Source organism: Eleutherodactylus coqui, chromosome 6 (genome assembly GCF_035609145.1).
Source record: "Eleutherodactylus coqui strain aEleCoq1 chromosome 6, aEleCoq1.hap1, whole genome shotgun sequence".
Lineage (NCBI taxonomy): Eukaryota > Metazoa > Chordata > Amphibia > Anura > Eleutherodactylidae > Eleutherodactylus > Eleutherodactylus coqui.
In genome coordinates, this window is record NC_089842.1 from 20,172,867 (window position 1) to 20,187,232 (window position 14,366).

At 36.6% G+C, this 14,366-nt stretch overlaps 1 protein-coding gene across 1 annotated transcript in view; it reads left to right on the forward strand.

Moving 5' to 3' along the window:
- Positions 1-14,366, forward strand: part of LOC136633501 (collagen alpha-5(IV) chain-like) — a 191,095-nt gene that overhangs the window by 143,610 nt on the left and 33,119 nt on the right. Inside the window, exons 60-77 of the mRNA XM_066609262.1 lie at positions 136-177; positions 278-337; positions 1,880-1,921; positions 2,022-2,081; positions 3,619-3,660; positions 3,761-3,811; positions 5,355-5,396; positions 5,497-5,556; positions 7,094-7,135; positions 7,236-7,295; positions 8,839-8,880; positions 8,981-9,040; positions 10,578-10,619; positions 10,720-10,779; positions 12,323-12,364; positions 12,465-12,524; positions 14,064-14,105; positions 14,206-14,265. Of these exons, the coding sequence (XP_066465359.1) occupies positions 136-177; positions 278-337; positions 1,880-1,921; positions 2,022-2,081; positions 3,619-3,660; positions 3,761-3,811; positions 5,355-5,396; positions 5,497-5,556; positions 7,094-7,135; positions 7,236-7,295; positions 8,839-8,880; positions 8,981-9,040; positions 10,578-10,619; positions 10,720-10,779; positions 12,323-12,364; positions 12,465-12,524; positions 14,064-14,105; positions 14,206-14,265 (909 nt within the window). The remainder of the gene's footprint in view (positions 1-135; positions 178-277; positions 338-1,879; positions 1,922-2,021; positions 2,082-3,618; positions 3,661-3,760; positions 3,812-5,354; positions 5,397-5,496; positions 5,557-7,093; positions 7,136-7,235; positions 7,296-8,838; positions 8,881-8,980; positions 9,041-10,577; positions 10,620-10,719; positions 10,780-12,322; positions 12,365-12,464; positions 12,525-14,063; positions 14,106-14,205; positions 14,266-14,366) is intronic.

The following is a 14,366-nucleotide window of genomic DNA, read 5'->3' on the forward strand; positions in this document are numbered from 1 at the left end:
AATAAGGCACTACTCGCTCGAGTAGTTTGCCTTAGCGAATATATTCGCTCATCTCTACTCCTAAATGTAAAAAAATGGATTCTTTTGAATTAAAAATAAATGCTATTCTAACATTTTTTTAAATGTTAATTGCAGGTGGAATACCTGGAATAAATGGAGCAATTCAAGGAGGAATCAGTATGTATAATCAATTTTCAATCCTTTTTAAAGCAGCACTTCATTGAAAACATACTAAACAATGCAACCTTTTTCAATATTCCCTTTTTAATTGATACAGGTGAAATACCTGGAATACCAGGAACACCAGGAACTGGCGGCATAATTTCCCCAGGAATTAGTGAGTATGCTATAAATTTGGAGTTTAATAAAGATATGGCACAGAAGCAAAAAGAGTTTAGATTACTTATTGATTCCTTTTTTGATTGACCAATAATTATTTTTGTCTTGAGTGTGAATTTTTTTTGTCATAGATCTGGTACTGCCATGGGCTCCCATGACTGTGGCCAGCTATGTCAATTTTTTTTTACAAATTGGGAGAGTGTTTTTAATCTTCGAAAGCTATAGGTAGACTTGGTACTCTGGCATTAATATATTGATGATGCATTTATTTTATGGGGTGGAGCTAAAGATCAAATGGATTTTTTTTGGAAGAATTAAGTTTTAGTAATCATAATTAAAGATTTGTTGCCCATATCAGTTAAGATAGGGTTGAATATTTAAATATAGAGATCCAAGAAATCGGCTCTGGATTGGAGTTTAACAGATTTTGAATCCAATAACTAGACAGGGATATATATTGTTCCATACCTACCACCTGCTGAGTTTGTTCTTAAACCTGACACTTAGACTATGTAAAAATTTGAAAAATGCTTAAACTAAGAACAAGACACTTGAAACCAAAGTTGCGGATTTAACAAGGAATTTTTTGAAAAGTAGTACCTGGAGGATGTTTTGAACCTGTCCTTTGCTAAAGATTAAATATTAGATAAAGCCAAATTTCTTAGATAGGATAGAGTAAGAGGTGGTAATAGTAATAATGGGGAGGTAGCCAAGTTGGTTTTACATTATAGTGTGAAACATACACAGATCAGGCGGATTGCAGTTAGATATTGGCATTTAGTGTGCGAGGATAAAACATTTGGAGTCCTTTATTACCCCATTATGGCACAAACATTTTAACGAAAGCTCCAAATTTAGTTTTTTTTTTAGAAAAGTGTCTGCTGTTAAAAGAAATGGAGTCAAAATCAGTTTTAAAATTTGGTTGTCTTTTTAAAGTTTTTTTTAGATGTGGGTCATGTAGAAATCGAATATATTTTTAGTGATTGCCTTACACAGTAGAACAAATCTTCCCATGTACAGCAAGTATTCAACTTTGTGAGAAAATATGCATGGTCAATGTGAACATTTGAATTTAAAGTAATAATATTTTAATGTTCAGAGCAATGGCTACGAGTGTCTCTGACAATTTTCATTCAAGTAGAAGACTACTCCTAAATAGAGATGAGCGAGCATACTCGCTAAGGCAAACTACTTGTGCGAGTAGTGCCTTATTCGAGTACCTGCCCGCTCATCTCTAAAGATTCGGCTGCTGGCGCAGGTGAGCCATGAGTTGTGGGAGTGAGCTGGCAGGAGAGGAGGGGAGAGAGTCAGAGAGAGATCTCCCCTCCGTACCACCCCGCTCTCCCCTGTCGCTCCCCGCCCCCTTGCCGGCAGCCGAATCTTTAGAGATGAGCGGGTAGGTACTCGAATAAGGCACTACTCGCTCAAGTATTTTGCCTTAGCGAGTATGCTCGCTCATCTCTACTCCTAAACGTAAAAAATGGATTCTTTTGAATTAAAAATAAATGCTATTCTAACATTTTTTAAATGTTAATTGCAGGTGAAATACCTGGAATAAATGGAGGAATTGAAGGAGGAATCAGTATGTATAATCGATTTTCAATCCTTTTTAAAGCAGCATTTCATTCAAAACATACTGAGCAAAGCAACCTTTTTCAATATGCCCTTTTTAATTGATACAGGTGAAATACCTGGAATAGCAGGAACACCAGGGACTGGCGGCATAATTTCACCAGGATATGGTGAGTATGCTATAAATTTGGAGTTTAATAAAGATATGGCACAGAAGCAAAATGAGTTTAGATTACTCCTGATTCATGTTAGATTGACCCATAATTATTTTTGTCTTGAGTGTGATTTTTTTTTGTCAAAGATCTGGTACTGCCATGGGCTCCCATGTCTGTGGCCAACTATGTCAATTTTTTTTACAAATTAGGAGAGTGTTTTTAATCTTCGAAAGCTAGAGGTAGACTTGGTACTCTGGCATTAATACATTGATGAGGTAATTATTTTATGGGGTGGAGCTAAAGATCAAATGGATTTGTTTTTGGAAGAATTAAGTTTTAGTGATCATAATTAAAGATTTGTTGCCCATATCAGTTAAGATAGGGTTGAATATTTAAATATAGAGATCAAAGAAATCGGCTCTGGATTGGAGTTTAACAGATTTTGAATCCAATAACTAGACAGGGATATATATTGTTCCATACCTACTACCTGCTGAGTTTGTTCTTAAACCTGACACTTAGACTATGTAAAAATTTGAAAAATGCTTAAACTAAGAACAAGACACTTGAAACCAAAGTTGCGGATTTAACAAGGAATTTTTTGAAAAGTAGTACCTGGAGGATGTTTTGAGCCTGCCTTTGCTAAAGATTAAATACTAGATAAAGCCAAATTTCTTAGATAAGATAGAGTAAGAGATCGTAATAGTAATAATGGGAAGGTAGCCAAGTTGGTTTTACATTATAGTGTGAAACATACACAGATTAGGCGGATTGCAGATAGATATTGGCATTTAGTGTGCGATGATAAAACATTTGGAGTCCTTTATTACCCCATTATAGCACAAACATTTTAACGAAAGCTCCAAATTTATTTTTTCTTAGAAAAGTCTCTGCAGTTACAAGAAATGGAGTCAAAATCAGTTTTAAAACTTCGTTGTCTTTTTAAAGTCTTTTTTAGATGTGGGTCATGTAGAGATCAAAGATATTCTGAGTGATTGCCTTACACAGTAGAACAAATCTTCCCATGTGCAGCAAGTATTCAACTTTTGAGAAAAATATGCATGGTCAATGTGAACATTTAAAATAAAATGGTAATATTTTCATGCTCAGAGTAATGGCTGTGAGCATCTCTGACAATTTTCAGACAAGTAGAAGACTACTCCCAAATAGAGATGAGCGAGCATACTCGCTAAGGCAAACTACTTGAGCGAGTAGTGCCTTATTCAAGTACCTGCCCACTCATCTCTAAAGATTCGGCTGCCAGCGCTGGTGAGCGGTGAGTTGTGGAAGTGATCAGGGAGGAGCAGGGAGGAGAGAGTCAGAGAGAGAACTCCCCTCCATTCCACCCCGCTCTCCGCCCCACTCCCCGCCCCCCTGCCGGCAGCCGAATCTTTAGAGACAAGCGGGCAGGAACTCGAATAAGGCACTACTCGCTCGAGTAGTTTGCCTTAGCGAGTATACTCGCTCATCTCTACTCCTAAATGTAAAAAAATGGATTCTTTTGAATTAAAAATAAATGCTATTCTAACATTTTTTTAAATGTTAATTGCAGGTGGAATACCTGGAATAAATGGAGCAATTCAAGGAGGAATCAGTATGTATAATCAATTTTCAATCCTTTTTAAAGCAGCACTTCATTGAAAACATACTAAACAATGCAACCTTTTTCAATATTCCCTTTTTAATTGATACAGGTGAAATACCTGGAATACCAGGAACAGGCGGCATAATTTCCCCAGGAATTAGTGAGTATGCTATAAATTTGGAGTTTAATAAAGATATGGCACAGAAGCAAAAAGAGTTTAGATTACTTATTGATTCCTTTTTTGATTGACCCATAATTATTTTTGTCTTGAGTGTGAATTTTTTTTGGTCATAGATCTGGTACTGCCATGGGCTCCCATGTCTGTGGCCAGCTATGTCAATTTTTTTTTACAAATTGGGAGAGTGTTTTTAATCTTCGAAAGCTATAGGTAGACATGGTACTCTGGCATTAATATATTGATGATGCATTTATTTTATGGGGTGGAGCTAAAGATCAAATGGATTTTTTTTGGAAGAATTACGTTTTAGTAATCATAATTAAAGATTTGTTGCCCATATCAGTTAAGATAGGGTTGAATATTTAAATATAGAGATCAAAGAAATCGGCTCTGGATTGGAGTTTAACAGATTTTGAATCCAATAACTAGACAGGGATATATATTGTTCCATACCTACCACCTGCTGAGTTTGTTCTTAAACCTGACACTTAGACTATGTACAAATTTGAAAAATGCTTAAACTAAGAACGAGACACTTGAAGCCAAAGTTGTGGATTTAACAAGGAATTTTTTGAAAAGTAGTACCTGGAGGATGTTTTGAACCTGTCCTTTGCTAAAGATTAAATATTAGATAAAGCCAAATTTCTTAGATAGGATAGAGTAAGAGGTGGTAATAGTAATAATGGGGAGGTAGCCAAGTTGGTTTTACATTATAGTGTGAAACATACACAGATCAGGCGGATTGCAGTTAGATATTGGCATTTAGTGTGCGAGGATAAAACATTTGGAGTCCTTTATTACCCCATTATGGCACAAACATTTTAACGAAAGCTCCAAATTTAGTTTTTTTTTTAGAAAAGTGTCTGCTGTTAAAAGAAATGGAGTCAAAATCAGTTTTAAAACTTGGTTGTCTTTTTAAAGTTTTTTTTAGATGTGGGTCATGTAGAAATCGAATATATTTTTAGTGATTGCCTTACACAGTAGAACAAATCTTCCCATGTACAGCAAGTATTCAACTTTGTGAGAAAATATGCATGGTCAATGTGAACATTTGAATTTAAAGTAATAATATTTTAATGTTCAGAGCAATGGCTACGAGTGTCTCTGACAATTTTCATTCAAGTAGAAGACTACTCCTAAATAGAGATGAGCGAGCATACTCGCTAAGGCAAACTACTTGTGCGAGTAGTGCCTTATTCGAGTACCTGCCCGCTCATCTCTAAAGATTCGGCTGCTGGCGCAGGTGAGCCATGAGTTGTGGGAGTGAGCTGGCAGGAGAGGAGGGGAGAGAGTCAGAGAGAGATCTCCCCTCCGTACCACCCCGCTCTCCCCTGTCGCTCCCCGCCCCCTTGCCGGCAGCCGAATCTTTAGAGATGAGCGGGTAGGTACTCGAATAAGGCACTACTCGCTCAAGTATTTTGCCTTAGCGAGTATGCTCGCTCATCTCTACTCCTAAACGTAAAAAATGGATTCTTTTGAATTAAAAATAAATGCTATTCTAACATTTTTTAAATGTTAATTGCAGGTGAAATACCTGGAATAAATGGAGGAATTGAAGGAGGAATCAGTATGTATAATCGATTTTCAATCCTTTTTAAAGCGGCATTTCATTCAAAACATACTGAGCAAAGCAACCTTTTTCAATATGCCCTTTTTAATTGATACAGGTGAAATACCTGGAATAGCAGGAACACCAGGGACTGGCGGCATAATTTCACCAGGATATGGTGAGTATGCTATAAATTTGGAGTTTAATAAAGATATGGCACAGAAGCAAAATGAGTTTAGATTACTCCTGATTCATGTTAGATTGACCCATAATTATTTTTGTCTTGAGTGTGATTTTTTTTTGTCAAAGATCTGGTACTGCCATGGGCTCCCATGTCTGTGGCCAACTATGTCAATTTTTTTTACAAATTAGGAGAGTGTTTTTAATCTTCGAAAGCTAGAGGTAGACTTGGTACTCTGGCATTAATACATTGATGAGGTAATTATTTTATGGGGTGGAGCTAAAGATCAAATGGATTTGTTTTTGGAAGAATTAAGTTTTAGTGATCATAATTAAAGATTTGTTGCCCATATCAGTTAAGATAGGGTTGAATATTTAAATATAGAGATCAAAGAAATCGGCTCTGGATTGGAGTTTAACAGATTTTGAATCCAATAACTAGACAGGGATATATATTGTTCCATACCTACTACCTGCTGAGTTTGTTCTTAAACCTGACACTTAGACTATGTAAAAATTTGAAAAATGCTTAAACTAAGAACAAGACACTTGAAACCAAAGTTGCGGATTTAACAAGGAATTTTTTGAAAAGTAGTACCTGGAGGATGTTTTGAGCCTGCCTTTGCTAAAGATTAAATACTAGATAAAGCCAAATTTCTTAGATAAGATAGAGTAAGAGATCGTAATAGTAATAATGGGAAGGTAGCCAAGTTGGTTTTACATTATAGTGTGAAACATACACAGATTAGGCGGATTGCAGATAGATATTGGCATTTAGTGTGCGATGATAAAACATTTGGAGTCCTTTATTACCCCATTATAGCACAAACATTTTAACGAAAACTCCAAATTTATTTTTTCTTAGAAAAGTCTCTGCAGTTACAAGAAATGGAGTCAAAATCAGTTTTAAAACTTCGTTGTCTTTTTAAAGTCTTTTTTAGATGTGGGTCATGTAGAGATCAAAGATATTCTGAGTGATTGCCTTACACAGTAGAACAAATCTTCCCATGTGCAGCAAGTATTCAACTTTTGAGAAAAATATGCATGGTCAATGTGAACATTTAAAATAAAATGGTAATATTTTCATGCTCAGAGTAATGGCTGTGAGCATCTCTGACAATTTTCAGACAAGTAGAAGACTACTCCCAAATAGAGATGAGCGAGCATACTCGCTAAGGCAAACTACTTGAGCGAGTAGTGCCTTATTCAAGTACCTGCCCACTCATCTCTAAAGATTCGGCTGCCAGCGCTGGTGAGCGGTGAGTTGTGGAAGTGATCAGGGAGGAGCAGGGAGGAGAGAGTCAGAGAGAGAACTCCCCTCCATTCCACCCCGCTCTCCGCCCCACTCCCCGCCCCCCTGCCGGCAGCCGAATCTTTAGAGACAAGCGGGCAGGAACTCGAATAAGGCACTACTCGCTCGAGTAGTTTGCCTTAGCGAGTATACTCGCTCATCTCTACTCCTAAATGTAAAAAAATGGATTCTTTTGAATTAAAAATAAATGCTATTCTAACATTTTTTTAAATGTTAATTGCAGGTGGAATACCTGGAATAAATGGAGCAATTCAAGGAGGAATCAGTATGTATAATCAATTTTCAATCCTTTTTAAAGCAGCACTTCATTGAAAACATACTAAACAATGCAACCTTTTTCAATATTCCCTTTTTAATTGATACAGGTGAAATACCTGGAATACCAGGAACACCAGGAACTGGCGGCATAATTTACCCAGGAATTAGTGAGTATGCTATAAATTTGGAGTTTAATAAAGATATGGCACAGAAGCAAAAAGAGTTTAGATTACTTATTGATTCCTTTTTTGATTGACCCATAATTATTTTTGTCTTGAGTGTGAATTTTTTTTGGTCATAGATCTGGTACTGCCATGGGCTCCCATGTCTGTGGCCAGCTATGTCAATTTTTTTTTACAAATTGGGAGAGTGTTTTTAATCTTCGAAAGCTATAGGTAGACATGGTACTCTGGCATTAATATATTGATGATGCATTTATTTTATGGGGTGGAGCTAAAGATCAAATGGATTTTTTTTGGAAGAATTACGTTTTAGTAATCATAATTAAAGATTTGTTGCCCATATCAGTTAAGATAGGGTTGAATATTTAAATATAGAGATCAAAGAAATCGGCTCTGGATTGGAGTTTAACAGATTTTGAATCCAATAACTAGACAGGGATATATATTGTTCCATACCTACCACCTGCTGAGTTTGTTCTTAAACCTGACACTTAGACTATGTACAAATTTGAAAAATGCTTAAACTAAGAACGAGACACTTGAAGCCAAAGTTGTGGATTTAACAAGGAATTTTTTGAAAAGTAGTACCTGGAGGATGTTTTGAACCTGTCCTTTGCTAAAGATTAAATATTAGATAAAGCCAAATTTCTTAGATAGGATAGAGTAAGAGGTGGTAATAGTAATAATGGGGAGGTAGCCAAGTTGGTTTTACATTATAGTGTGAAACATACACAGATCAGGCGGATTGCAGTTAGATATTGGCATTTAGTGTGCGAGGATAAAACATTTGGAGTCCTTTATTACCCCATTATGGCACAAACATTTTAACGAAAGCTCCAAATTTAGTTTTTTTTTTAGAAAAGTGTCTGCTGTTAAAAGAAATGGAGTCAAAATCAGTTTTAAAACTTGGTTGTCTTTTTAAAGTTTTTTTTAGATGTGGGTCATGTAGAAATCGAATATATTTTTAGTGATTGCCTTACACAGTAGAACAAATCTTCCCATGTACAGCAAGTATTCAACTTTGTGAGAAAATATGCATGGTCAATGTGAACATTTGAATTTAAAGTAATAATATTTTAATGTTCAGAGCAATGGCTACGAGTGTCTCTGACAATTTTCATTCAAGTAGAAGACTACTCCTAAATAGAGATGAGCGAGCATACTCGCTAAGGCAAACTACTTGTGCGAGTAGTGCCTTATTCGAGTACCTGCCCGCTCATCTCTAAAGATTCGGCTGCTGGCGCAGGTGAGCCATGAGTTGTGGGAGTGAGCTGGCAGGAGAGGAGGGGAGAGAGTCAGAGAGAGATCTCCCCTCCGTACCACCCCGCTCTCCCCTGTCGCTCCCCGCCCCCTTGCCGGCAGCCGAATCTTTAGAGATGAGCGGGTAGGTACTCGAATAAGGCACTACTCGCTCAAGTATTTTGCCTTAGCGAGTATGCTCGCTCATCTCTACTCCTAAACGTAAAAAATGGATTCTTTTGAATTAAAAATAAATGCTATTCTAACATTTTTTAAATGTTAATTGCAGGTGAAATACCTGGAATAAATGGAGGAATTGAAGGAGGAATCAGTATGTATAATCGATTTTCAATCCTTTTTAAAGCGGCATTTCATTCAAAACATACTGAGCAAAGCAACCTTTTTCAATATGCCCTTTTTAATTGATACAGGTGAAATACCTGGAATAGCAGGAACACCAGGGACTGGCGGCATAATTTCACCAGGATATGGTGAGTATGCTATAAATTTGGAGTTTAATAAAGATATGGCACAGAAGCAAAATGAGTTTAGATTACTCCTGATTCATGTTAGATTGACCCATAATTATTTTTGTCTTGAGTGTGATTTTTTTTTGTCAAAGATCTGGTACTGCCATGGGCTCCCATGTCTGTGGCCAACTATGTCAATTTTTTTTACAAATTAGGAGAGTGTTTTTAATCTTCGAAAGCTAGAGGTAGACTTGGTACTCTGGCATTAATACATTGATGAGGTAATTATTTTATGGGGTGGAGCTAAAGATCAAATGGATTTGTTTTTGGAAGAATTAAGTTTTAGTGATCATAATTAAAGATTTGTTGCCCATATCAGTTAAGATAGGGTTGAATATTTAAATATAGAGATCAAAGAAATCGGCTCTGGATTGGAGTTTAACAGATTTTGAATCCAATAACTAGACAGGGATATATATTGTTCCATACCTACTACCTGCTGAGTTTGTTCTTAAACCTGACACTTAGACTATGTAAAAATTTGAAAAATGCTTAAACTAAGAACAAGACACTTGAAACCAAAGTTGCGGATTTAACAAGGAATTTTTTGAAAAGTAGTACCTGGAGGATGTTTTGAGCCTGCCTTTGCTAAAGATTAAATACTAGATAAAGCCAAATTTCTTAGATAAGATAGAGTAAGAGATCGTAATAGTAATAATGGGAAGGTAGCCAAGTTGGTTTTACATTATAGTGTGAAACATACACAGATTAGGCGGATTGCAGATAGATATTGGCATTTAGTGTGCGATGATAAAACATTTGGAGTCCTTTATTACCCCATTATAGCACAAACATTTTAACGAAAACTCCAAATTTATTTTTTCTTAGAAAAGTCTCTGCAGTTACAAGAAATGGAGTCAAAATCAGTTTTAAAACTTCGTTGTCTTTTTAAAGTCTTTTTTAGATGTGGGTCATGTAGAGATCAAAGATATTCTGAGTGATTGCCTTACACAGTAGAACAAATCTTCCCATGTGCAGCAAGTATTCAACTTTTGAGAAAAATATGCATGGTCAATGTGAACATTTAAAATAAAATGGTAATATTTTCATGCTCAGAGTAATGGCTGTGAGCATCTCTGACAATTTTCAGACAAGTAGAAGACTACTCCCAAATAGAGATGAGCGAGCATACTCGCTAAGGCAAACTACTTGAGCGAGTAGTGCCTTATTCAAGTACCTGCCCACTCATCTCTAAAGATTCGTCTGCCAGCGCTGGTGAGCGGTGAGTTGTGGAAGTGATCAGGGAGGAGCAGGGAGGAGAGAGTCAGAGAGAGAACTCCCCTCCATTCCACCCCGCTCTCTGCCCCACTCCCCGCCCCCCTGCCGGCAGCCGAATCTTTAGAGACAAGCGGGCAGGAACTCGAATAAGGCACTACTCGCTCGAGTAGTTTGCCTTAGCGAATATATTCGCTCATCTCTACTCCTAAATGTAAAAAAATGGATTCTTTTGAATTAAAAATAAATGCTATTCTAACATTTTTTTAAATGTTAATTGCAGGTGGAATACCTGGAATAAATGGAGCAATTCAAGGAGGAATCAGTATGTATAATCAATTTTCAATCCTTTTTAAAGCAGCACTTCATTGAAAACATACTAAACAATGCAACCTTTTTCAATATTCCCTTTTTAATTGATACAGGTGAAATACCTGGAATACCAGGAACACCAGGAACTGGCGGCATAATTTACCCAGGAATTAGTGAGTATGCTATAAATTTGGAGTTTAATAAAGATATGGCACAGAAGCAAAAAGAGTTTAGATTACTTATTGATTCCTATTTTGATTGACCCATAATTATTTTTGTCTTGAGTGTGATTTTTTTTTTGTCAAAGATCTGGTACTGCCATGGGCTCCCATGTCTGTGGCCAACTATGTCAATTTTTTTTACAAATCAGGAGAGTGTTTTTAATCTTCGAAAGCTAGAGGTAGACTTGGTACTCTGGCATTAATACATTGATGAGGTAATTATTTTATGGGGTGGAGCTAAAGATCAAATGGATTTGTTTTTGGAAGAATTAAGCTTTAGTGATCATAATTAAAGATGTGTTGCCCATATCAGTTAAGATAGGGTTGAATATTTAAATATAGAGATCAAAGAAATCGGCTCTGGATTGGAGTTTAACAGATTTTGAATCCAATAACTAGACAGGGATATATATTGTTCCATACCTACCACCTGCTGAGTTTGTTCTTAAACCTGACACTTAGACTATGTACAAATTTGAAAAATGCTTAAACTAAGAACGAGACACTTGAAGCCAAAGTTGTGGATTTAACAAGGAATTTTTTGAAAAGTAGTACCTGGAGGATGTTTTGAACCTGTCCTTTGCTAAAGATTAAATATTAGATAAAGCCAAATTTCTTAGATAGGATAGAGTAAGAGGTGGTAATAGTAATAATGGGGAGGTAGCCAAGTTGGTTTTACATTATAGTGTGAAACATACACAGATCAGGCGGATTGCAGTTAGATATTGGCATTTAGTGTGCGAGGATAAAACATTTGGAGTCCTTTATTACCCCATTATGGCACAAACATTTTAACGAAAGCTCCAAATTTAGGGTTTTTTTTAGAAAAGTGTCTGCTGTTAAAAGAAATGGAGTCAAAATCAGTTTTAAAACTTGGTTGTCTTTTTAAAGTTTTTTTTAGATGTGGGTCATGTAGAAATCGAATATATTTTTAGTGATTGCCTTACACAGTAGAACAAATCTTCCCATGTACAGCAAGTATTCAACTTTGTGAGAAAATATGCATGGTCAATGTGAACATTTGAATTTAAAGTAATAATATTTTAATGTTCAGAGCAATGGCTACGAGTGTCTCTGACAATTTTCATTCAAGTAGAAGACTACTCCTAAATAGAGATGAGCGAGCATACTCGCTAAGGCAAACTACTTGTGCGAGTAGTGCCTTATTCGAGTACCTGCCCGCTCATCTCTAAAGATTCGGCTGCTGGCGCAGGTGAGCCATGAGTTGTGGGAGTGAGCAGGCAGGAGAGGAGGGGAGAGAGTCAGAGAGAGATCTCCCCTCCGTACCACCCCGCTCTCCCCTGTCGCTCCCCGCCCCCTTGCCGGCAGCCGAATCTTTAGAGATGAGCGGGTAGGTACTCGAATAAGGCACTACTCGCTCAAGTATTTTGCCTTAGCGAGTATGCTCGCTCATCTCTACTCCTAAACGTAAAAAATGGATTCTTTTGAATTAAAAATAAATGCTATTCTAACATTTTTTAAATGTTAATTGCAGGTGAAATACCTGGAATAAATGGAGGAATTGAAGGAGGAATCAGTATGTATAATCGATTTTCAATCCTTTTTAAAGCAGCATTTCATTCAAAACATACTGAGCAAAGCAACCTTTTTCAATATGCCCTTTTTAATTGATACAGGTGAAATACCTGGAATAGCAGGAACACCAGGGACTGGCGGCATAATTTCACCAGGATATGGTGAGTATGCTATAAATTTGGAGTTTAATAAAGATATGGCACAGAAGCAAAATGAGTTTAGATTACTCCTGATTCATGTTAGATTGACCCATAATTATTTTTGTCTTGAGTGTGATTTTTTTTTGTCAAAGATCTGGTACTGCCATGGGCTCCCATGTCTGTAGCCAACTATGTCAATTTTTTTTACAAATTAGGAGAGTGTTTTTAATCTTCGAAAGCTAGAGGTAGACTTGGTACTCTGGCATTAATACATTGATGAGGTAATTATTTTATGGGGTGGAGCTAAAGATCAAATGGATTTGTTTTTGGAAGAATTAAGTTTTAGTGATCATAATTAAAGATTTGTTGCCCATATCAGTTAAGATAGGGTTGAATATTTAAATATAGAGATCAAAGAAATCGGCTCTGGATTGGAGTTTAACAGATTTTGAATCCAATAACTAGACAGGGATATATATTGTTCCATACCTACCACCTGCTGAGTTTGTTCTTAAACCTGACACTTAGACTATGTACAAATTTGAAAAATGCTTAAACTAAGAACGAGACACTTGAAACCAAAGTTGCGGATTTAACAAGGAATTTTTTGAAAAGTAGTACCTGGAGGATGTTTTGAGCCTGTCCTTTGCTAAAGATTAAATACTAGATAAAGCCAAATTTCTTAGATAAGATAGAGTAAGAGATCGTAATAGTAATAATGGGAAGGTAGCCAAGTTGGTTTTACATTATAGTGTGAAACATACACAGATTAGGCGGATTGCAGATAGATATTGGCATTTAGTGTGCGATGATAAAACATTTGGAGTCCTTTATTACCCCATTATAGCACAAACATTTTAACGAAAGCTCCAAATTTATTTTTTCTTAGAAAAGTCTCTGCAGTTGCAAGAAATGGAGTCAAAATCAGTTTTAAAACTTGGTTGTCTTTTTAAAGTTTTTTTTTAGATGTGGGTCATGTAGAAATCGAATATATTTTTAGTGATTGCCTTACACAGTAGAACAAATCTTCCCATGTGCAGCAAGTATTCAACTTTTGAGAAAAATATGCATGGTCAATGTGAACATTTAAATTAAAATGGTAATATTTTCATGCTCAGAGTAATGGCTGTGAGCATCTCTGACAATTTTCAGACAAGTAGAAGACTACTCCCAAATAGAGATGAGCGAGCATACTCGCTAAGGCAAACTACTTGAGCGAGTAGTGCCTTATTCAAGTACCTGCCCACTCATCTCTAAAGATTCGGCTGCCAGCGCTGGTGAGCGGTGAGTTGTGGAAGTGATCAGGGAGGAGCAGGGAGGAGAGAGTCAGAGAGAGAACTCCCCTCCATTCCACCCCGCTCTCCGCCCCACTCCCCGCCCCCCTGCCGGCAGCCGAATCTTTACAGACAAGCGGGCAGGAACTCGAATAAGGCACTACTCGCTCGAGTAGTTTGCCTTAGCGAATATATTCGCTCATCTCTACTCCTAAATGTAAAAAAATGGATTCTTTTGAATTAAAAATAAATGCTATTCTAACATTTTTTTAAATGTTAATTGCAGGTGGAATACCTGGAATAAATGGAGCAATTCAAGGAGGAATCAGTATGTATAATCAATTTTCAATCCTTTTTAAAGCAGCACTTCATTGAAAACATACTAAACAATGCAACCTTTTTCAATATTCCCTTTTTAATTGATACAGGTGAAATACCTGGAATACCAGGAACACCAGGAACTGGCGGCATAATTTACCCAGGAATTAGTGAGTATGCTATAAATTTGGAGTTTAATATAGATATGGCACAGAAGCAAAAAGAGTTTAGATTACTTATTGATTCCTTTTTTGATTGACCAATAATTATT